Here is a 24069-nt window from a genome sequence, read left to right as displayed (position 1 = left end):
TCAGGAAAGTCTCTCTTTCCTGCTACCGTTGTTGTAAATTGCTACTGTAATCTCTCCAATGGATTCACCTCTTTCCTGGGCGGCAAGGTGGCTCAGTGGTTAACTCTGTCGCCTCACAGCACTGGGGACCCAGGTTTGATTCCAGTCTCGGGTCTGCGTGGAGTTTGCACATTCTCCCCGTGTCTGCGTGGGTTTCCTTTGGGTGCTCCGGTTTCCTCCCACAGTCCAAAGACGTACAGGCTAGGGTAGATTGGCCACGTAAATTGCTCCTTGTGTTCGGGGATGTGCAGGCTGGGTGGATTAGCCAGGATAATGGGCTTATGGAATATGGTAGGGAGCTGGGTCTGTGTGGGACACTGTTTGGAGGGTCAGTGTGGACCTGATGGGCCAAATGGCCTCCTTTCACACTGTAGGAATTCCATGATTCTATAAGTGATGCCCACAACTGTACCCAATCCTCATTCTGTGAGATGTGTACTATTTACAAGATGCACTGCAACAAGTCTCCAAGGATCCTTCAAGCATCTTCCGAACCCAAAACCTCTACCTCCTAGAGAAACAAGAGCATTGAAATGCCATTCCCTGAAAGTTTCCCTCCAAATCACTTAACCATCCTGACTTGGAAGTATATCAATATTCCTTTAGTGAGACTGGATCAATGGATTGAGGGTCTGTGTACACAACATTGGATCGCAACAATTCAAGAAGGCACCTCACAACCACTTTCTCAAAGGCAAATGCGAGGGGAACCAATGAATGCTGAGATGTCCATTGATCCAAGTCTTGAACTGGACCCCAGCTTTCACAATCTATAAAGCATGATGTACAAGTTCAACATCACCTCCTTGCTCTTGTACTCCATGCCCCAATTAAATGTTGAATTAAGGATTATTGTTTCTCTGAGAGGCTGGTGAGTCTTTGGAACACCTCCTTAAAAGGCAATAGAAGCAGACTCCTTGAATACTGAAGGCAGAGGCGCACAGTTTCGGATAAGCAAATGGGTGAAAGGTTATTGGGAGTAGGTAGGAATATGGACCAATCAGATCAGCTATCATCCTATAGATGGGCCAGATGGTCTACTGCTGTTCCTATTTCTTGTGCTTTTATGATGGGTTCTCCAGTTTTAACTTTCTCTGTATCTCTCTGTCTGTCTGCAGTGACATTGTGGCCCCGAGCTCTACGTTTTGTAAAGTTTACACCCTGACACCATACCTAGCCAATAACCGAGAGAAACGTGGCCTGGCTTTAGATGGGAAGCTCAAGCATGAAGACACAAACCTGGCTTCCAGCACCTTGTAAGCATGTTCAACCATCTAATAGTACTAGTTTTTGAAACTGGACATCAATATTTGAAAGGAATAAATGCTTCACATTGAAAGTCTTCTGAATGTGAATATTTGGTTTAGCCTTAAATCAGAAAATGATGCAGCAAGAGGCCATTTGGCCCATCAGACCTGTGCTGGCTTCACCTTTGGATAATGAGTTAGCACTCAGTTCAAACACTGCAATTAGGGTTTTCCTTCAGTAAATTGCTCAGAATCGATGCAGGAGGGCTTGTGTACTCAACTGTTATCACTCATGGCTCATTTCTAAGACCTGGACGATATCTGGGCTTGGGTTGGTCAGCGATTAGATTAGATTAGGTTCCCTACAGTGTGGAAACAGGCCCTTTGGCCTAACAAGTCCACACTGCCCCTTGAAGCATCCCACCCAGTCCCATCCCCATATAACCCTGAACACAATGGGCAATTTAGCATGGCCGATCCACCTAACCTGCACATCTTTGGACTGTGGGAAGAAACCTGAGCACCTGGAGGAAACCCACGCAGACACGGGGAGAATGTGCAAACTCCACCCAGACAGTCACCCGAGGCTGGAATCGAACCTGGGTCCCTGGCGCTGTGAGGCTGCAGTGCTAACCACTGAGCCACCGTGCTGCCCCCTAGTGGTGAATAATATTCATGTCACACAAGCGCCTATGCCACACCAAGTACCTTCTCCAACAAGAGAGAGCCTTAGGGACCCCCCTTGATGCCAACCAGGGCAAAGAAGCTCGCTTGATTGGTGCCACATTCATAAATATTCAAAGATGTGCAGGTTAGGTGAAAATGTTGGGTTACAGGTGTAGAGTAGGGGATATGTTTGGGTGGGATGCTCTTCAGAGGATTGGTGTGGACTGAATGGGTCAAGTGTAGTGGTTCTATGATTCTAAGAATCTATTCTAACTACTCCGCCACCGTAGATGCTCAGTAAAGCAGTGCGTACCGTCTACAATATGTACTGCAATAAGTCTCCGAGGCTCCTTCAGCAGTATCTTCCAAACCTGTAACCCTCTAAAAAAACAAGAGCATTGAAACACCATCCCCTGCATGTTTCCCTGCAAGCCACTTGCCATCCAGACTTGGAAATATCTCACTATTCCTTTAGTGACACTGGATCAAACAGCATCGAGGGTTTGCCTACACCACATTGGATGGTAGCAATTCAAGAAGGCACCTCGCAACCACCTTCTCAAGGGTAATTATGACAGGGACCAATCAATGTTGGGCTGTCTAAGGATCCCAGTCTTGAATTGGATCCCAACTTTCACAGTCTTTAGGATAGGGAGTTCTGATACTACTCTTTGTGGAAAACTGTTGCCTTATTTGGCTGTGGAGCGGCCTCAGTCTAATTTGTGCTGATAGTTCTGAATTCATTAGAATCATAGAATTCCCACTTTGTGGAAGCAGGCTATATAGCCCATCGAATCCACACAGCTCCTCTGAAGAGCATTTCACTCTGACCCACCCACTACCTTATCCCTGTAACCCTGCATTTCCCATGGCTAATCCACCTAACCTACACATCCCTGAAAACTATGGGGCAATTTAGCATGGCCAATCCACCTAACCTGCACATTTTTGGACTGTGAGGGGAAACCGGAGTACCCAGAGGAAACCCACTCAGACATAGAAAGCACGTGCAAACTCCACTCAGACAGTTAACGGAGGGTGGAACCGAGCCCAGGTCCTTGGTGCTGTGATGCAGCAGGGCTAACCTGTTGCCTCATTAGTTCCCAGGAATTTGGTGATGAGAAGATACTGTGCCAGATGCCATAAATATCTGTCTCCATCTTTGAATGTTCCCATAGGGAATCCTGAGAACCAGGACAATCCCAGCAAATAATGAGGCACATCAGTGAGCCATTGAAGTTTGTGGTCCCATGTGGAGAGAGAGAGAAAACATGTGTTCAGTTCCCCCACTATATATTACAGAGTGAGTCTGATGATTGAATTAACTTTGACGGTGTTCTTACACAACAGACTACGAGATGGCGCAAGTAAAGAGATTCTGGGCATCATGGTATCTTACAAAGTCAAAGTGAAGCTGGTGGTTTCTAGAGGGGGGTAAGTGGAGATTTCTTGATGCTCTGCGAGTTATTTCAATTTTTTAAAACTTTGTGCAGAAAATGCAGGTGCCACTGGCTGGATCAGCATTTATGGCTTGTCACTAACCATAGCTAAGGGCAGTTAAGAATCAAACATATTGCTATGGGTCTAAAATTATATGTCGACCAGACCAAATAATGATAACAGATTTCTGTCCCCAAAGGGACATTTGTGAACCAAATGGGTTTTTAAGATAATCAACAGTGATCACAGGACAACTATTAGGCCAACTCCATATTCCTGAATTTTATTGAATATAAATTTCACCATCTGCTGTGATGGTATTTGAAGCCATGTCCTCAGAAAATTTGCCAAGGGTCTGGCTTACTTGTCTAGTGACATTACAACTATAACACCAATTCCTCATCTCTTGTATCGTTATTGGGCATTTGATAAGTGACCTGGAAAATATCCAGGATAGAAAGGTGTGGAGCTGAATGAACACAGTGGGCCAAGCAGAATCAGAGGAGCAGGAAGGCTGACATTTCGGGCTCAGACCCTTCTTCAAAATTGGCCCGAAATGTCAGTCTTCCTGCTCCTCTGATGCTGCTTGGCCTGCTGTTTCATCCAGCTCCACACCTTGTTATCTCAGATTCTGCAGCATCTGCAGTTCCTACTATCTCTGGAAAATATCCAGGTTTGGCAAGTCACATTTGTGCCACACAAATGCCAAAATATTACCTTATCAAACAAGAGACAATCTAACCATCAGCCCTTGATATTCAATGCCATTACCATCACTGAATCCCTCACTATCAGCGTTCTGTGGTTAGCGTTGATCAGAAACTCAACTAGATTCACCACATAAACACAGTGATTACAAGAGCAGGTCAGAGGCTAGGAATTCTGCAGTGAGTAAGTAACCTCCCGACTCCCCAAAGCCTGTCCACCATTTACAAGGCACAAGGCAGGAGTGTGATGGAATACTCCAATTACCTGGATGAGAGCAGCTCCCACAACACTCAAGATGCTTGATGCCACTTAAACCAAGGCAGCATCACATGCTCAAACATCCACATCCCTGACACTCAGGAGCAGCAGTGTGTATGAACTGTGAGACGCACTGCGGAAATTCATGAAGGCTCCTTGGATAGCACCTTCCAAACCCATGACTACCACCAACTATAAGGACAGGGCTGCCAATACAGGGGAACATCACCATCTGCAAGTTCGCCTCCGAGCCACTCACCATCCTGACTCAGAAACACATCACCATTCCTTCAGTGTCAATGGGTCAAAATCCTGGAATTCCCTCCCTAAGGGCATTGTGGGTCAACCTACAGCATATGAGCTGCAATGGTTCAAGAAAGCAGCTCACCCCCACCTTCTCAAGGGGCAACTAGGGATGGGCAATAAATGCTGGCCAAGGACAACCATCTCTTGTGAATAAATAAAAAGAATGTTGCCTTAAATGATGAACAAAGTTTGATTATTTTTCTTTCTGTTGAATTGATCTTGTTTCCTTCACTAACCAAACTGCTGGTTTGTTCATCAAATCTATGTCTCCCTCTTGCTCTTTATTTTAATGCTAGCATTTTGGGAGATCTTGCGACAAGGTAAATGATGAAGTTTTTAGTCTGTCACTCATTAACCATTTTACTCCAACCTGTGTCGGCCGTTTCTTGCTTCAGCAGAACGCATTTTTTCTATCTGAGGTGATTATTGATCACAACACTGACTTAGAGGGAGAAAACACTGCCAGGTGTACGGAGTGCGAGATTCAGTGCAGTGGAGCTGCTGGGTATTCAGATCTGCAGCTGAACAGTGGAGGGGATGGGGACAGAGATGGGAGTATGGAGGTGGGAAGGTGCAGGTGCAAATCAAAATAACCAATAATTACAAAAGGAACGGTGAAATTCAAATGAAACCCAGTGAATTAAGCCTGCATTTGGACTATATACTTGAAGCAGCCAGCAGAGCCTGATAAAAGGTCAGACCGGTGAAGAGAATAATTCATAAATCACACGGCATCCTGAGCTTTATTCATATGGGCATCGAGTACAAGAGCACTGGTATGAGACATTTATTGTTGTAATATTATGTACAGTTCTGGGCATCATTCCTTTGGAAAGATGTGTGTGATGACAATATAGATTTAACTTATGTATATTGTCCTTTTTTTGTGAACAAATGTTGAGACAGAAATACCAAGCGATCTACTCAAAGCCAAAAATGTAAACCACTTGTGAAACTTTGGGTTTTTTTTTAAAGTTGGAACAACAAAAGCAACCTGAATGTGTGGGGTCAGGCTCTCACAGAACCAGGGTTTTTAGTTTTAACTTTCTGCAGTTGCTGGGGTATTGAAGCTGGACGTGGAAGTTCTTATTCCTCACTCTGTTTCAGTTGAAAACTGGTGTTCCCTTCCTGCTGCTCAAATTTGAGACAATCTATTTTACTGAATTTGTCTTTGACAAGTTTATGGGAGGTTACTAAATCTGAACAGTTAATTAACAGCAGTTATTTTCTCTATTATTTGGTGATTATTTCATTAGAGTTACAGTTAAGCCTATTTCTTCTATTTTTATTTTGTCTTTATTTTAACTGTAGTGTTAAAATAGAGTGTGTTTACTTAAAGTCCAGTAGTTTGACCAATCAAATTGCACCTGGAACAAAAAGCATTAAACCTACCTTTTAAAATAAGAAAAAGCGAGGGTCTAGTCTATCTTCTTAATATATTTTAAGGGGGTTTGGTCTGGTCCATAACAGGAGGCATTGGAGAAAGTGCAGAAGAGATTCATGAGAGTGGTTCCAGGGATGCGGAATTTTGGCTTTGAAGATGGATACGAGAACTTGGGACTCTTTCTTAGATTGCCTCTCAGCTTCCCTCTCTAACTGATGTGTTTAAAATCAAGAGGAGCCAGAAGTGGATAGAAAGAAACTGTTTTCACTGGTGCAAGAGTTGAGAATGTTTGGACACAGATTTAAGATAATTGGGCGAAAGAAGCAACGGAGACTGAAGGGGAAGAACCTTTTTCTGCAGTGAGTGGTTAGTAGCTGGAATGCGCTACCTGAGAGTGTGGTGGAGGCAGGTTCATTGAGATCCCCAAAAGAGAACTTGACTGTTATTTGAAAAAAAAGAAGGATATGAAGGGTACAAGGTGAAGGTGGCAGAATGGCACAAAGTAAATTGCTCATTTGGTGAACCAGATCATACAAATGGCTGAATAATCTCTTTCTGCCATGTGTTAACTTTACAATTCCGTGATTGTGTTTCAACGTATCTAATTTGTTTACAATGAAGAGAGAAGGCTGAGGAAGAGAATGTGATAGATGTTGTTCATATGGATTTTAAGAGCCAAAGTCTCACACTGAACCACAGGACCATAGAAACATCATAGCAGAGAAAGAGACCATTCGGCCCAAACTCTATGCACTGGGTGAATAAACTAGCCACTTATTCCAATCCCACTTTCCAGCCCCTGCTCTGTATCCTTGCAGGCTCCAGGGACAGTTTTCAGGGACAGATCCAGGTTCCTTTTCAATGAGTATACCCCTCCACCCCCAAACTGGGCAGTGAATTTCAGACTCTTCCCTCCCTCTGGGTGAAAAGGGATTTCCTCATGTACCCTCTAATTCTTCAACTCTGTGTCCCTGTTCGCTAACCTCTCCTCTAGGGGACACAAGCCCACCCTGTCCACTCTATCCAACATAATTTTGTACATCTCAATTGTTTCCCCTCAGCATCCTCAGTTCTACTTAAAACGAACTTTGCCTATCCAATCTTTCCTCATAGCTTAAATTTTGTAAGCCCTGACAACAGTTTTGTAAACCTTCTCTATGTACTCTCTAGAGCTATTATGTTCTTTCTTTAATGTGGTGACCAGGCCTCTACACCCAACTCCAGCTGTGGTCGAACCTGTGTCTCACATAGTTCCAGCATTACGTTCCTGATCTTGTATTCAATACCTCACCCAGTGAAGGAAACCATCCCATGTTTCTTCTTTACACTGTAAGACCAGAAGATATAGGAATAGACAGAGGCCATTCTGCTTCACCATTCAATGTGATCATCACTAATCTGATAATCCTCAACTCCATTTTCTTGCCTTTTCCCCATAACCCCGGATTCTCCTCCTGATTAAAAATCTCAGTCTTGAATATACTTAATAATATAGACCTGACAGCCCTCTGCGGTAAGAATTAAACATCTCCACTTCCCTCTGAGAGAAGAAATTCCTCCTCATTTCTGACTTAAATTTGCAACCACTTATTCTGAGATGATGCTGCCTGGTCTTAGACTGTCCCACAAGGGGAAACAAACTTTCCATGTCTATTGTGTCAAGTTCCCTGAGAATCTTTTATGTTTCAACGAGGTCGCCCCTCATTCTTCTTTATTCCAATGAGTACCGGCCCAACCTACTCAACCTCTCCCCAAACCTGCTATCAGCCTGGTGAACCTACTTTGCACTGTTTACAATGCCAGTATATATTTCCTCAGATAAGGAACCCAAAAGCATTTACAATATTCCAGCTGTGATCCGACTGGTGTCTTGCATAGTTATAGCAAAACCTCCCAACTTTTATGCTCCAAAATAACAAAGTGTGAGGCTGGATGAACACAACAGGCCCAGCAGCATCTCAGGAGCACAAAAGCTGACGTTTCGGGCCGAGACCCTTCATCAGAGAGGGGGATGGGGTGAGGGTTCTGGAATAAATAGGGAGAGAGGGGGAGGCGGACCGAAGATGGAGAGAAAAGAAGATAGGTGGAGAGGAGAGTATAGGTGGGGAGGTAGGGAGGGGATAGGTCAGTCCAGGGAAGACGGACAGGTCAAGGAGGTGGGATGAGGTTAGTAGGTAGGAGATGGAGGTGAGGCTTGGGGTGGGAGGAAGGGATGGGTGAGAGAAAGAACAGGTTAGGGAGGCAGAGACAGGCTGGACTGGTTTTGGGATGCAGTGACCTATCCCCTCCCTACCTCCCCACCTATACTCTCCTCTCCACCTATACTCTTTTCTCTCCATCTTCGGTCCGCCTCCCCCTCTCTCCCTATTTATTCCAGTTCCCTCACCCCATTCCCCTCTCTGATGAAGGGTCTTGGCCCGAAACGTCAGCTTTTGTGCTCCTGAGATGCTGCTGGGTCTGCTGTGTTCATCCAGCCTCACATTTTATTAACTTGGATTCTCCAGCATCTGCAGTTCCCATTATCACTGACACAACTTTTATACTCCATTTACTTTGAAATAAAGGCCAATATTCCATTTGCCTTCCCTTTTACTTGGTTGTAGCTTTGGATTCATGGAAGAGAGCTCCCAAATCCCTCTGGTCTCTAGTGATGTACAGTCTTTGCCAATTTATCTATCAGTCCTGTCACCTTCAGGGAATGGTGGAGTTACAAGTTCCCTCACCTTCTCCACCCCTCTTGATAATACCCTCTCCCATTTATTGTGTATTCCCTTGCATTATTTGATATCCCTAAATACCTGACCTCCCACTTCTCCAGACTGAACTCTATTTGCCACTTGACTACCCACTCAGCCAAACCACTGAAATCGTCCCACAGTTGACAGACACCCTCTACACTATCAACCACCTGACCAGATTTTTGTGTCCTTTATGAAAATTTCTCAATTATGCCTCCTACATTTAAATCTAAATCATTAATGTGATCCACAATCAGCAAGGCGCGCAGGACTGAACACTGTAACAAAATCAAAACCCATGGAATAGGTGAGTTCTGGTTAGCTTAGATAAAATAAAAATTGACTTAACTTCAGAAGACATCGGGCCCTGGTTCTTGCACAGGCTTGTACACCTGCACCTGGTTTTCTTCTAGTGTATTTCTACATATTCACGAGAAGTTTCTTCCTTCAGTTGTTATCTCTCCTTGAGACACCGAAAACAATCAAAAAACTAAATTTGCTATTCCTTCAACTTCAGAGTAAACATACAAGTTCCCTAAACTCAGGTTCCAGCAGTCTTGCAGAATTTCTTCCTGCACAGTTTAAGCTCCATTCCTGCACATTCCGGTGCGCCATGCACTGAATGACTGGCCAACTTGACAATTTTTCTGTCTCTTTGTCTGTACCTCAGCCTCTGCACCAAACTTTATTTTTAATAAACTACTAAATCATTTCAAGGGTCGTGAAGGTTCGTAAAAGATGCATAAATACCAACAAACCTCCAGACCTCCCACCACTGATCCCACTAAACAACATTTAAGAAATCTCTCCTTTTCATAACTTTAAGTTGAATTTACACTTTCCGTCTTCTCTTCATAACTCACAAGATATAAGTTTAATTCAAAGTTGTACATCATACCAGGACCACATTTTAAAATTATGTATATAATTAATTTGAGAATTGGAATCAAGAGTAAAATTTTAGGATTTGCTAGGGGCGGCACGGTGGCTCAGTTGTTAGCACTGAAGCCTCACAGCTCCAGTCAAAAAAAATGCAAATGCCAAAATCCAAGTTGGACAAACAGAAGGCTGGAAGAACACAGCAAGCCAGACAGCTTCTGGAGGAAAGGAGCGGTGAAAGTTTTGAGTATTAACCTTCTTTGATAAGGGTGGGGCTAGTAGACTGGACAAAAAGAATTTAATGTGTAGAAATGTAAAGTGATGGAATCTGTCAAAAGGGTTAGAGAAAAGCAATAGAGACTTGATAGCAGAGTTCTAAAGTATGTGCAAGAGAAGAAAGATCTGGGCATTTATGCGCATTAATCTGTGAAGAGGGCAGCACATGTTGAATGCGCACTTATCAAAGCATATGGGATTTGGGCTTCATAAATGGAGGCATTGAGTAACTCATTCATTAGGCCCCAACAACAGAATTACAGCCAATTTAATTCTTTAGGAACAATGTTAAACAGTGCAGGTGTGATTTACCAGAATGGTTCCAGGGTTGCAGGATTTTAGGTACATGGTCATGTTGGAAAAGCTGGGGATGTCTGTGAATTTCTCTTTGATTCTCTCTCTGTTTCTCTCTCTTTCTGCCTGTCTGTTTTTGTCTGTCTGTCCATCAGTCTCTCTTGCGACCCTCCCTCAGTCTGTTGATTCTCTCCCTCTCTCATTTTCTGTCTAGCTCTTTCTGCCTGCCCCATTTTTCTGTGAATCTACAGAATGACTGTTTCTTGGATTTGCAGAATTCAGTGCTCAGGATCAAGCAGAGATCCTGAGACCACACTTATTGGCAGCGAGACTATTTGAGCAGCCTTCTAGGAAGTGTTCTCCTAACTGTTTGCATTGGCACTCTCTGTCATATTCAGGACGTAGATTGCTCTGTAGCCTCGTGGCAGCTCAATGGGAGAGGTAGGCGCTGCTGAGGCAGGTCAGAGTGTAAACACAGTCCAAACCAATCAGTCTGTTTGTAGCTATCAATATATTTCAAAATCTATCTCTCTCACCCTTGAATATACTCAATGACCCAGCCTCAACAGCCCACTGTAGTACAGCATTCCACAGATTCACTACCCTCAGAGAAAAAATTCATCCTCATCCACGTCTTAAATGAGCAATGCCTTACTTTGAGACTATACCCTCGCACAAGGGGAAACAATCTCTCCACATCTATCCTACCAAGCCCCGAAAACCATTTTTATTTCAATATGGTCATCTCTCATTCTTTTAAACTCCAATGAATATAAGCCCAACCAACTCAACTTATCATAAGACAGTCTCTCTATATGCATGACAGCCTAGTGAACCTTCTTTGGACTGCCTTCTACACAGATTATTTAGGAGGTGACTGAAGCGATTCCAGCCCACATTGTACCTTGGAACCTCTGATCCGATTGCCCCCTCCTCTCCCTCAATGGTCTGCTGAGGGCTGCCTCCATGGATTTGGAGCTGTCTGCCAACAATGAGAAAGTTGTAGGGTTGGGGTGTGTTCTTCCAGTGGCAAAGCGGCGACAAGGCTGTAAAATTGCTCCTAAACAAGGCCTCGCAGTTGTCTCAGGAGCTGTCTGTCAGATGGGAACTGGGTTTGAACTAATTCTCAACCTGGAAAAATTTCTTGGCAACATCGATGATTGTTTCAAAGCACCAACAATGATGTTAACTTCTGAAAGTGTGCAAAGAAGATTTATGAGGATGCTGTCAAGACCAGTAGGCCTGAGTTATAGGGAGAGGTTGACCAAGATAAGACTTTATTCCTTAGAACATGGAAGAATGAGAGGTGATGTTACTGATGTGCACAAAATCATGGTTATTGATGTGTGTAAAATCATGAGGGGCACAGATAGGATGCATGCATATAGTCTTTTTCCCAGAGATGGGGAATTGAAAACTACAGGGCATAGGTTTAAGGTGAGAGGTGATAGTTTAAGAAGGATCTGAGGGTTAATGTCTTCATGCAGAGAGTGATGCATATATGGAATGGATTGCCAGAGCAAGTGGTTGAGGCAGGGACAATACCAACATTTTAAAAAATTTGGATAAGTATATGGATAGGAACGGTTTAAAGGGATATGGATCAAATGCGGGCAGTTTGAACTAACTGAGTGAGCACCATGGTCAGCATGGACCAGTTTGGTCTGAAGGGCCTGTTTCCATGTTGTACTACTGTATGACTCTATGTGGAGAGATTGTTTCCTCTTGTGGGAGAGTCTGGGACCAGGGGACATCATTTAAGAGTTGGGTGTTCAATATTTAATACAGAGATTGGGAGGAATTTCTTCTCTCTAGGGGAGTGAATCTGCGGAATTCTTTATCTCAGAGGGCTGTCCAGGCTGTGTCATTACGCATATTCAAGACTATGATGGATATTTTTAATCTGTAAGGGAATTGAGGGTTCTGGGGTAAAGGCAGGAAAGTGGAGATGAAGATTATCAGATCAGCCATGACCTCATTGAATGGTGGAGCAATCTCGTTGGGCTGAATGGCCTACTTCTTCTGCTAGATTTTATGATTCACTGTATTAAAAAAAAGGTAATATAAATTCTATCAGCTGCTGCTGTGGGATTTGGACTCATGTCCTCAGAGGATGAGCCTGAAATGACTGGCCCAGTGCAGTTACTACTGTACCACCATTACAGTCAGCACAATTCAATAGCTGATCCAAAAGCACAATTCAATACGTATTGCGGGGAAGGTGTTGGCCCACTTACCAGCAGCTCAGTGAACTGTAGCTGGATGGTCGCAGGTGGTGTCCCTTCCCTATGCATGCCTGTGATGGCTGTCCCAGATGCTGGAACACACTCAGCTGTGTGTGACTCTTTCTGACTGATAGAACCAGCTGGACAGAGATTGGGAGAGACAGGACTTGGCAGGCATCTCCCAAACCCACTCTGATGAAGGGTCCAGGCCCGAAACGTCAGCTTTTGTGCTCCTGAGATGCTGCTGGGCCTGCTGTGTTCATCCAGCTACACACTTTGTTATCTGGATTCTCCGGCATCTGCAGTTCCCATTATCACTCACACTACAAACCTGCTTCTGCTTGCCTTTCAGTGATGTGATTGTGGAGCTGCCGTTTACGTTAATGCATGCTAAGCCTGAGGAAGAGACATTCTACAGAGAAGGTAAGGAGACTAAAATGACATGAAGCCATCCAACGGTGGACTCAACTGCAAATAAAATCTGAACAAACAACGCTTTGAACTACAGAATGGATCCACCAAAAGTACAAAATTTGCATTCAGATAACACCTTTAGTGAAGTGACATAAATCACAAGTTGTTTTACATAAGCAATTTTAATGCAGATATTATAATCACACTCACAGCAAGTAGTTTGGGTCTGGAATGCACTGACTGGAAATGTGTCGGAAGCAGGAGCAATTAAAGTATTCAAGAGAGGGATAGATGGTTACTTCAATAGAAACTGTACGCAGGGATATGGGGGAAAGGCAGGACATTGGCACTTGATAATAGGGTAGGTGCAAATGCAATGGGCCGAATGGCTTCCTTCACTACTGTAACAATTCTGTGATTTCATAAAGAGTGGGCTATACAATACTTGTGCATGCTATGCTATTCAGTAAGCTTTTTGCTTTTCTTCATATTCTAGAAAGGATATTATTAAGCTGGAAAGGATTCAGAAAAGACTTACCAGGACACGGCTGGGAATGGAAGTTTTAAATTGTGAGGAGAGGCTGGATAGGCTGGGACCTCTTTCACTGGAGTGAAGGAGGTTGGAGGTGACCTTATAGAATCATGAGGGGCATAGATAAGGTGAATGGCAGCGTCTTTTCCCTAGGGTCATGTTATTTCAAGACTAGGGGACATATTTTTAATTGAGAGGAGAGAGATTTAGAAAAGACATGAGGGATAACTTTTTTACACAGAGAGTCATTTGAGTGTAGAATGAACTACCAGAGGAAATGGTGGATCAGGTACAGTCACAACATTTAAAAGACATTTGGATAAATACATGAATAAAAAATGTTTGGAGGGGCATGGGCCAAGCTCGGGTGGGTAGGACTAGTTTAGTTTGGGATTATGGTCAGCATGGACTGTTTGAACTGTAGTGTATCTATCAGATTTGGGTACTACTAGCTAAGCCAGAGTTTGTTAGCCATCCCTAATTGCCCTTAAACTGAGTGACTTGGTTTGTCATTTCAAGAGGGCAATTAAGAGTCAGTCAAATAGCTGTGACAAAAACAAAAAAATTGCTGGAGAAACTCAGCAGGTTTGGCAGCATCTGCAGAGACAGAAACAGAGTTCACATTTTCTGTCCACTGACCCTTCTTCAGAAATTGCTATGACTCTGGAATAGACCAGACCAGGTAAGGATGGCAGATTTCCTTCCCTAAATGCCATTTTTTGAGCCACATGGATTTTTATTTTGATAGTTTCATGATTGCCATCACTGAGACTAGCAATCAATTCCAGATTTATTCATGAAATGTTAATTATACCATTTGTTATGAAAGGATTTGAAACCATGTCCCCAAAACATTAACTGAACTTCTGGATTAGTAGCCCAGTGACATAACTTTCCAGTTCCAGTCGTTATCCCTTCGTTGCCTCATTGACAAAATATTCATTGATCTCTGTCTTGAATATAGTCAATGGAGTAATGAAACAGTAAAGGGAGAGGCTGGGAGGGGAATGTGAAGTGGCTGGACGAGAGATGGAGAGAGGAGCAATAGGTTAGAGAAATGGCAAAGGGAGAGCAAGGGAGGAAGACATTGGGAAAAGTGAAAGAGTGAGGTGGTGGGAAGGGGGTTATTGGGAATTCCCTGACTGACAGGAGTCAAAGGGTTATTGGGGATGGGTAGGACTATAAGGTTGAAGTCACTTTTGGATCAGCTATGTTTTTATCAATGGGCAGAATGACCTACAACAGCTTCTCAATGGAAAGTCTGTATATCTTGGGAGGAGGGGAAGGAGAAGGGTGGGAAAGGGGTCATAAAAGGGGGAGGTGGAGGAAGGAGAGAACAAGTGGTAGCAGGAGATTGGAGAAGGTGAGGAAGGTGGAGGAACAAAGCTGGGACACAGGAGGGGATGTGTGATGACCTCTTGTGGTCTGTTTCAGCAAGAACAACATGAGATTCCAAAATCTCCAGAAGATCAACAAACTGGACACTCAGTGTCTGATGTGTGAATGTTCTTCTTTTTACAGTTCCTGAGAATGAGGTTCCCATCGACACCAACCTGATTGAGTTTGACACCAAGTAGGTTGTTCATCATTTCTGCTTAAAAGTGGATCCAAGTGTGTCCTCAGTGACCATCGTTGTGTGTGTGTGTGTGTGTGTGTGTGTGTGTGTGTGTGTGTTTGCGCGTGTGTCTGTGTGTGTGTATGTGTCTGTGTGTGTGTCTGTGTACACCAGTGTCTGTGCTTGTGTATGACTCTGCGTGACTGTTGCTTATATGAAAATGTGATTTGTTTTTCCTGGGATGTGTCCAGGGATCTTTCCCTGGAGTGGGATAATTCCCACATGCATAATTCTATCCTGTTGCCAGTCATAGACAATCATAGATTGACGACTTCTGGTTTCAGTCTCTCCCAAAGTGGAAAACCTTCCAATTCAAAAACCCCTTTGTAACATAGAAGTTAGTTGCAGAAGTAGGCCATTTGGCCATTTGGGCCTGCTATGCCATTCTAATCAAAAAAAATCCTCAGACAGCATTTTCCAAACCCACAACCACTCCCATCGAGAAGGACAAGGGCAGCAGATACATCGGAACACCACCACCTTCAAGGTCCCGTCTAAGCCACTCACCATCCTGTCTTGGAAATATATTGCCGTTCCTTCACTGTCACTGGGTCAAAATCCTGGAATTCCCTCCCTAAGGGCATTGTGGGTCAACATGCAGCAGATGGACTGCAGTGCTTCAAGGAAGCAGCTCACCACCATCTTCTCAAAGGGAAACTAGGGATGGGCAATAAATGCTGGCCAGCCAGCTATGCCCATATCCCATAAAATGAATAAATAGAAAAAAATTGGCAGACATTGTTTTACCTTTTTAAAATTCACCATGTCCCCAAGAATAAGTGGAAATAAATACAGAGTGCGCTGAAGAAATTCAGCAGGTCTAGCTGCATCTGTGGAAGGAGAAACAGAGATAACAGTTTGAGTCTGAGATGACCCTTCAGAGAATGAGTGGAAATATCTTCTCTTGGTCTAAATTCTTATAAAAACTCTTCTTGACAGTTGGAATTCTTTTAAACAGTCTTAAAAGGCATGTTCAGTGAGCTGTTGCATTAGGGAGTTAGTGTTTGGTTGGATTAACTGGTTAGAGTTAGGGTAACTGACATCACAAGATAAGATCCACTCATCTGGATATAAAGTTCCTGGAAGTTTGTCAGTGCTCAGTTCAATTGAGCTAAACTTAGTCTGAAGTCTAACTTCAGGTCTCATAAGAATCTTTCATGGATCTCATCTCTTAATGAAACTCACTTGTAAATAGCTTTTAAAAAGGAACAAGAAAGAGAGAGCATAGATTTAAAGTGATGTGCAAAAGAAGTGAGGTTGATGTGAAAAAAGACTTTCTCACAAAGCGAGAAGTCAGAGTCTGAAATGCACTGTCTGGAAATGTAGTGGAGGCAGGTTCAAGAGGAGCACTGGATGATTATTTGAATAGAAATGGTGTGCAAAGATATGGGAAAAAGGCAGGAGATTAACAGTATGGAATAGAACTAGATTAAATCATAAAACCAGTGCAGTCATGATGGACTGAATAGGATCCTTTGGAATAGTTCTGTGATACTTTGGAATAAGCATAATCTATTGAACAAGATTCATGCCTCTCATCTGCTAAAGATTTTAAATGGGCATCTTTCCTCACTTAGTATCAGTAACATAGACTGAAGGATTGGTGATGGTGAATCCTCCCAATGTTCATTTGATTTGATTTGGTCAGTGTTTAATTTGATTTATTATTGTCATATGTACTGAGATACAGTGAAAAGTATTGTTTTGTGTGCTTTCCAGGCAAATCATGCTTTACATAAGTACATTAGAGTAATAGAACAGAATGCAAAAGATAGTGTAACAGCTACAGAGGAGGCGCAGAGAAGGAGTAACTGTAATATATGAGAGATCCTTCCAAAATTCTGATAACTGCAGGGAAAAAGCTGTTCTTGAGATAGTAGGAACTGCAGATGCTGGAGAATCTGAGATAACAAGGTGTAGAGCTGGATGAACACAGCGGGCCAAGAAGCATCAGAGGAGCAGGAAAGCTAATGGTTCGGGTCGAGGCCTTTCTTCAGAAATGTGGAATGGGAAGGGGATTCTGAAATAAATAGGGAGAGAGGGGGCGGCGGATAGAAGATGGATAAGGAGAAGATAGGTGGAGAGGAGGCAGACAGGTCAAAGAGGTGGGGTTGGAGCCAGTAAAGGTGAATATAGGAGGGGAGTTAGGGAGAGGATAGGTCGGTCCAAGGAGGACAGACAGGTTAAGGAAGTGGGATGAGGTTAGTGAGTGGGAGATGGGGATGGGGCTTGTGGTGGAAGGAATGTTTAGGGAGGCTTCCTACAGACAAAGGGGGTGGCCATGGGTACGAGCATAGGCCTAAGCTATGCCTGCCTCTTTGTAGGACTCATGGAACAATCTCTCTTCCAAAGCTACACTGGCCTTAAGCCCCAACTCTTCCTTCGTTACATTGATGACGGATCGGCGCCGCCTCATGCTCCCACGAGGAGCTCAAACAGCTCACCCACTTCACTAACACCTTCCACCCCAACCTTAAGTTCACCTGGACCATCTCTGATACCTCTTTCTCCTTCCTGGACCTCTCTATCTCCATCTCTGACATTCACCTGGAAACCGATATCCATTTCAAGCCTACGGACTCCCAAAGCTACCTAGAATACACCTCCTCTCACCCACCCTCCTGCAAAAAGGCCATCCCCTATTCCCAATTCCTTCGCCTCTGCCGCATCTGCTCCCAGGATGAGGCATTCCACTCCCACACATCCCAGATGTCCTTGCCCACAGTGGTCGAAAATACCCTCGACCGTGTCTCTCGCATTTCCCACAACTCATCCCTCGCACCCCGTTCCCACAAAAACAACCAAAATAGAACCCCCTTGCCCTCATAGACCACGCCACCAACCTCCAAATCCAACGCATCATCCTCCGACACTTCCGCCATCTGCAATCTGATCCCACCACCAAATACATTTTCCATCCCCACCCTTGTCTGCTTTCCGGAGAGACCACTCTCTCCGTGACTCCCTTGTCCGCTCCACACTCCCCTCCAGCCCCAACTACACCCAGCACCTTCCCCTGCAACAGCAGGAAGTGCTACACCTGCCCCTACATCTCCTCCCTCACCCCATTCCAGACCATAAGAAGGCCTTCCATATCAAACAGATGTTTATCTGTACATCTGCTAATGTGTTACACAGTATCTGCTGTTCCCATTGTGCCCTCCTTACATCAGGGAAACCAAGCGGATGCTTGGGGACCGCTTTGAGGAACACCTACACTCGGCTCGCAACAAACAACTGCACCTCCCATTCGCGAACCATTTCAACTCCCTGTCCCATTCCTCAGACGACATGTCCATCCTGGGCCTCCTGCAGTGCCACAATGATGCCATCCGTAAGTGGCAGGAACAGCATCTCATATTCCGCTTGGGAACCCTGCAGCTCAAGGGTATCAACGTGGACTTCACAAGCTACAAAATCTCACTTCTCCCGACTACATCCCAAAACCAGCCCAGCTCGTCCCTGCCTCCCTAACCATTCCTCCCACCTCAAGCCCCACCCCCATCTCCTACCCACTAACCTCATCCCACTTCCTTGACCTGTCTGTCTTCCCTGGACCGACCTATCCCCTCCCTAGCTCCCTACCTACATTCACTTTTACTGGCTTCAAGCCTGCCTCTTTGTCTTGTCTGTCTCCTCTCCACCTATCTTCTCATTTATCCATTTTCTATCCGCCTCCCCCTCTCTCCCTATTTATTTCAGAATCCCCTTCCCCTCCCCCATTTCTGAAGAAGGGTCTCGACCCAAAACATCAGCCCTCCTGCTCCTAAGATGCTGCTTGGCCTGCTGTGTTCATCCAGCTCTACACCTTCTTGTCTCAGACGCTGTTCTTGAATCTGTTGGTAAATGTCTTCAAACTTTTATATCTTCTGCCTGACTGAAGAGGTGAAAGAGAGTATAAGCGGATGGGGGGATTTTTGATGATGTTGTATGCTTTCCCGAGACAGCAGGAATTGTGGATGAAGTCAGTGGAATAAAGGCTTCTTGAGTGTTGTTGGAATGTCATGTCCTCAGACAAGTGGTGTGTATTCCTAACTTGTCCTGTGGGTGGACTGAACTGCATTCACAACTCACTGTAATTTCTTCTTGTCCAGGGCAGAACAGTTGCGATACCAAGCTATAATGTATCGGGGTAGGATGCTGTCTATGGTACATCTATAAAAATTGGTAAAAGTCATTGTGGATTTCCTTAGCCTTCTGCGGAAGTAGAGGCATTGGTGTGTTTCCAATACAGTAATGTCAAAGTGGATGGACCAGGACAGATTGATGGTGATATTTACTGCTAGGAACTTGATGCTCTCAACCACCTCCACCTCAGCACCAATGATACAGACAGGGGCATGTCCTCCACTCCACTTCCTGAAGTCGATGACCAGCTTCTTCATTTTGCTGACATTGATGGAGAGACTGTTGTCTGTCCACTATGCCACTGAGTTCTCTATCTCGTTCCTGTACTCTGCTTCGTCCTTGTTTGAGATTTGACCCGGTACGGTGGTGTCAACAGCAAATTTCTGAATGGAGCTAGAGCTGAACTTGGCCAAATATTTGTGTATACTAAGGTAACAAAGTGTGGAGCTGGATGAACACAGCAGGCCAAGCAGCATCTTAGGAGCAGGAGGGCTGATGTTTTGGGTCGAGACCCTATCCAGTGGGTAGCAAAAAACTTTTTCCCAGAGTGGGGTCTCAATTACTAGGGGCCATGAGTTCAAAGTGAGAGGAGGAAAGTTTAGGGGAGATATGCGTGGAAAGTTCTTTACGCAGAGGGTGGTGGGCGCCTGGAACGCGTTGCCAGCGGAGGCGGTAGACGCAGACACGTTAGCGTCTTTTAAGATATATTTGGACAGGTACATGGATGGGCAGGGAGCGAATAGACACAGACCGTTAGAAAATAGATGACAGGTTAGACACAGGATCTTGATCGGCACAGGCTTGGAGGGCTGGAGGGCCTGTTCCTGTGCTGTAGGTTTCTTTGTTCTTTTATCTCTGTGTATACTAAGGAGCTGGGTGTGCAGCCTTTGTAGGGCACCAGTGTTGAGGAATATTGTGGAGAAGGTCACCTACCCTTACTGATTGCAGTCTGTGGGTGCGGAAGCCCAGGATCCTATCGCAGAGAGGGTAAGCAGAGTCCAAGGTCTCAGAGTATGGAGATATGTTTTGTTGCAATTATGGAGTTGAAGGCGGAGCTAATGTCAATAAATAAAAATCTGACACAGGTGTTTTTGTTATCCAAATGTTCTAGGGGTGAGCTTAGGGCCAGGGAGATGTCTGCCATGGGTCTATTGTGACAGTAGGTGAATTGTAATGGATCAAGGCAATCTGGGAGGCTGAAGCTGATGCGTGCCATTGCTAACATCTTGAAGCACAAATGTATCCCCAGTGGCACTGGTGGATCTGACCACAATGAACATCACTTTGATCTGTTCCAGGAAAATTGGCCCAAATTTCTTCAGTCTTCATGAGATTATTTATAGGCAAGAGGAGACAGTGAGTAGTTCAGACCTGTACTCACTAAAGTTTAGGAACGAGAGGACAGCCAGTTGAGATTTATAAGATGCTAAAAGGGATTGACAAAATAGACGTGGAATAGATATTTCCTCATGTAGGCAATCCAGAGCAACGGGTCATAATTTTCAGATAAGGGTAACAGATTTAAAACAGAAATGAGGAGAAATTATGTCTAAAGGATCATGAATCTGTGGAATTCACTCTCCTGGAGTGTAGTGGATGCTGGAACATTAAGTAAATTTAAGAAGGAGTCAAGACAGATTTTTAAATTAGTACGAGTTAAAGGGTCATGAGGAGCAGGCAGGAAAGTGAAGTTCAAGCCAAGATGAGATCAATCATGATCATATCAGATGTCAGAGCAGGCCTGAGGGGCTGAATTGCCTACTCCTGCTCCCTGTTCTTATGTCCTTTTACTCCACAAAAGTAGAGAACATCATTTCAATGTGACGTCGGTTGTTATCTAAAGGGTAGCTCGCTCACCCTGAATCCTCTTCCAATTCCAGTGACGACGACATTGTTTTTGAGGATTTTGCTCGCCAGAGGTTAAAAGGATTGAAGGACGACAATGACGATGATGAAGATGGAGTGAATTCACCCCAGCACAATGACCGATAAAACATGGGGTCGCGCAAATTGCTGCAAGGCGCGGTGATCTTCGATACCTGAAAAGCTGCTGTCATTAGTTTATTTTTCTCCCTGTTTTCGTTAGACAATAAAACAACTGAGGCTTCTCAATGGTCCCAGGCCAAAACCTGCCAGGCTCCAAACAATAGACTGGTACAATTATGATGTCAGTTCCTTCATAGCCTTTTCAGGGAAATGGGGAGGGGAATGGGATTGTCTGCGGTGGAGGGGCTGGGTTGGGAAAGTTCTGGGGAAGGAGGTTGGGAGGGTCAAGACTTTGGTACACAAATTAGCCAACTGCCTGCAAGATGCAGTCTGACCGAGATTGGAAGTCAGCCTTCAGGGGAGTGAAAACCAACAGGACGTAAAATAAAGATCCCACAGAGCTTTAAGCATTTGTCCTTCAATTTATTTTGTTTACTAACTGCAGAAACCTTTACTGCAGAGGGCTGTCAAGGATAGGTCATTAAGTCTATTCAAGGCTAAGAAAGACAGATTTTTAATCTGTAAGGGAAGCAAGGGTTATGGGGAAAAGGCAGGAAAGTAGAGTTGAGGATGATCAGATCAGCTGGGATTACACTGAATGGCAGAGCAGACTTGATGAGCTCTATGGCACATGTCTGCTCCTGTGCCTTCTGGTTTGAATATTGGATATGTCTGTGTTGAGATTTAGAGGGAATGATGGGGAGGTGTATGTATTGAGGGGAAGACTGCTTTTCACAGGGTCTTTGGGAGGCCAAGTTCCAAAAAGACATTAACTGGAATAGACGACATAGCTGCACTTCCATTTTTATGGCTTCAGTCGAATGACTCAAACACAAAAATATGATGCACATTAAAAACAACTGTTTTCATAGAACCCCTACAAGTGCATAAGAGCCCATTTGGCCCATCATGACTGCACCGACCCTCTGAAGAGCATCCCACACAGATTTAGCCCCACTCCCAACGCAATCCCTGTAATTCCACATTTCCCGTGGCTAATCCATCTAACCTGCAAATCTTTGGACTCGGGGAGGAAAGTGGGGCATCAGGAAAAAAACCCATACAGACACGGAGAGAGTGTGCAAACTCCACACAGACAGTTACCTGAGGATGGAATCAAATCTGGGCCCCTGGCGCTGTGAAGCAGCAGTGCTGACCACTGAGCCTATCATTTCCCCAGATGAGATCTTGAGGCAAGTGTGGCCCTATTTATAAATACATTGAGGGGAAGAGGTGAACCAGGGAAAGAGAGAGCCCATTAGGGACCAAGGGGGGCAACCTGTGTGTGAATATTAGAAGGGTGTTAAATGAATACTTCTCTTCAGTCTTTGATCTAGAAAAGGAGAACGTAGGTACTGAATTCAGGAAAAGGGACTGTGAGGAACTTGCACAGTTTGACATAGGGAATGTGGACATATTGGAGACTCTTGTATCAGAGATAATGGGAACTGCAGATGCTGGAGATAATAAAGTGTGAAGCTGGATTCACACAGCAGGCCAAGCAGCATCTCAGGAGCACAGTGAGATGCTGCTTGGCCTGCCGTGTTCATCCAGCTTCACACTTTATTATACTGGAGACTCTGCCAGGCTTAAAAATAGACAAACCCCCTGGCCCAGATAAACTGCATCCCAGGATGCTATGGGAGGCAAGGCAGGAAATTGTAGGGACTCTAACACAAAATTTTAATTCCTCACTGGCCACAGGCGAAGTGCCAGAGGGCTGGACAGCAGCCAATGTGTTCCACTTTTTAAGAAGGGTGGTGGAGATGAATCAGGAAATTGCAGACAAGTGAGTCTCACGTCAGTGATAGGGAAACTCTTGGAGAAAATTCTGAAGAAACAAATTAATACCCACTTGGAAAGGCATGGGTCTGTCAGAGGGAAGTCATGCCTACCAAATTTTTTAGAGTTTTTGAAAATGTAATCAAGTGTCTGGATGATGAAGTTGATGTAGTTTATATGAATTTTAGCAAAGCTTTTGACAAGGTCCCCCCGGGAGGCTGATTGAGAAGTCTAAAGCACATTTTAGTGAGGGAAGCTTGGTGAGATGGATCACAAACTGGCTTATTAATAGGACACAAAGAGTAGTGATAAAAGGCTGTTTGAGTGACTGGAGGCTGGTGTCCAACAATCCGCCACAATGATCAATACTCGGACCCTCATTGTTTGTTCTATACATTAAAAATACAGCTGAAAGTGTTGGGGTGGGTGGTTGGAATATTAAGCAAATTTGCAGATGACACCAAGATTAGTTCAATGGTTAATAGCAAAGAAGATGGTTGTAAGTTACAGGGAGATATAGATGGGTTGGTTAGATGAGCAGACTGGTGGCAGATGGTGTTTAATCCTGGTAAGTGTGAGGTGATGCACTTTAGAGAAAGAAACAAGATGAGGGTATATTTAATGAATGGCAGGACGTTGAGTAGCTTAGAGGAGCAGAGGGATCCTGGGGTAATTATTCGTAGATCCCTGAAATTGGTAGAACATGTGAACAGGATAGTTAAGAAGGCCTATGGGACACTTGCGTTTATCATTCGTGGCGTGGAGTTTGAAAGCAAGGAGGGCGAGGTATTGTTGGAGTTGTACAGAGTCTTGGTCAAGCTCCAACAGGAGTACTGTGGGCAGTCCTGGTTGCCTCACTACAGGACGGATGTGATGGCATTAGAGGACGCTCACTAGGATGTTGCCTAGAATGAAGGAATTGAGTCATCAGGAGAGTCTAGATAGGCTTGGATTGTTTTCTTTAGAGCAGAGAAGATTGAGGGAGTTACATGATTGAGGTGTATAAGACTGAGGGGTGAGTGGAGAGCCGCTGTCCCCTTAGTTGAGGGGTTAATCATGAGAAGGCATAGTTTTAGGGTAAGGGGCAGGTGATTCAGAAGGGATTTGGGACAAAAGCTTTTTCGGTCACTGGATGATGAGAGTCTGGAATGC

The 24069-nt window shown here is 44.4% G+C and overlaps 1 protein-coding gene across 3 annotated transcripts in view; it reads left to right on the top strand.

Moving 5' to 3' along the window:
• Positions 1-22636, top strand: part of LOC125453653 (beta-arrestin-1) — a 152950-nt gene extending 130314 nt beyond the window's left edge. For 2 of the 3 annotated variants that reach the window (XM_059646845.1, XM_048533496.2), the window contains 6 exons: positions 1158-1295; positions 3303-3386; positions 4961-4984; positions 12813-12883; positions 14928-14979; positions 21030-22636. In XM_059646845.1, the coding sequence (XP_059502828.1) occupies positions 1158-1295; positions 3303-3386; positions 4961-4984; positions 12813-12883; positions 14928-14979; positions 21030-21141 (481 nt within the window). In that variant the 3' untranslated portion in view covers positions 21142-22636. The remainder of the gene's footprint in view (positions 1-1157; positions 1296-3302; positions 3387-4960; positions 4985-12812; positions 12884-14927; positions 14980-21029) is intronic. The other variant, XM_059646846.1, reaches the window with a different exon arrangement.
• Positions 22637-24069: the final 1433 nt, after the last annotated feature.

This window comes from Stegostoma tigrinum, chromosome 6, assembly GCF_030684315.1.
Source record: "Stegostoma tigrinum isolate sSteTig4 chromosome 6, sSteTig4.hap1, whole genome shotgun sequence".
NCBI lineage: Eukaryota > Metazoa > Chordata > Chondrichthyes > Orectolobiformes > Stegostomatidae > Stegostoma > Stegostoma tigrinum.
This window is presented reverse-complemented; position numbering and strand designations above follow the sequence as displayed.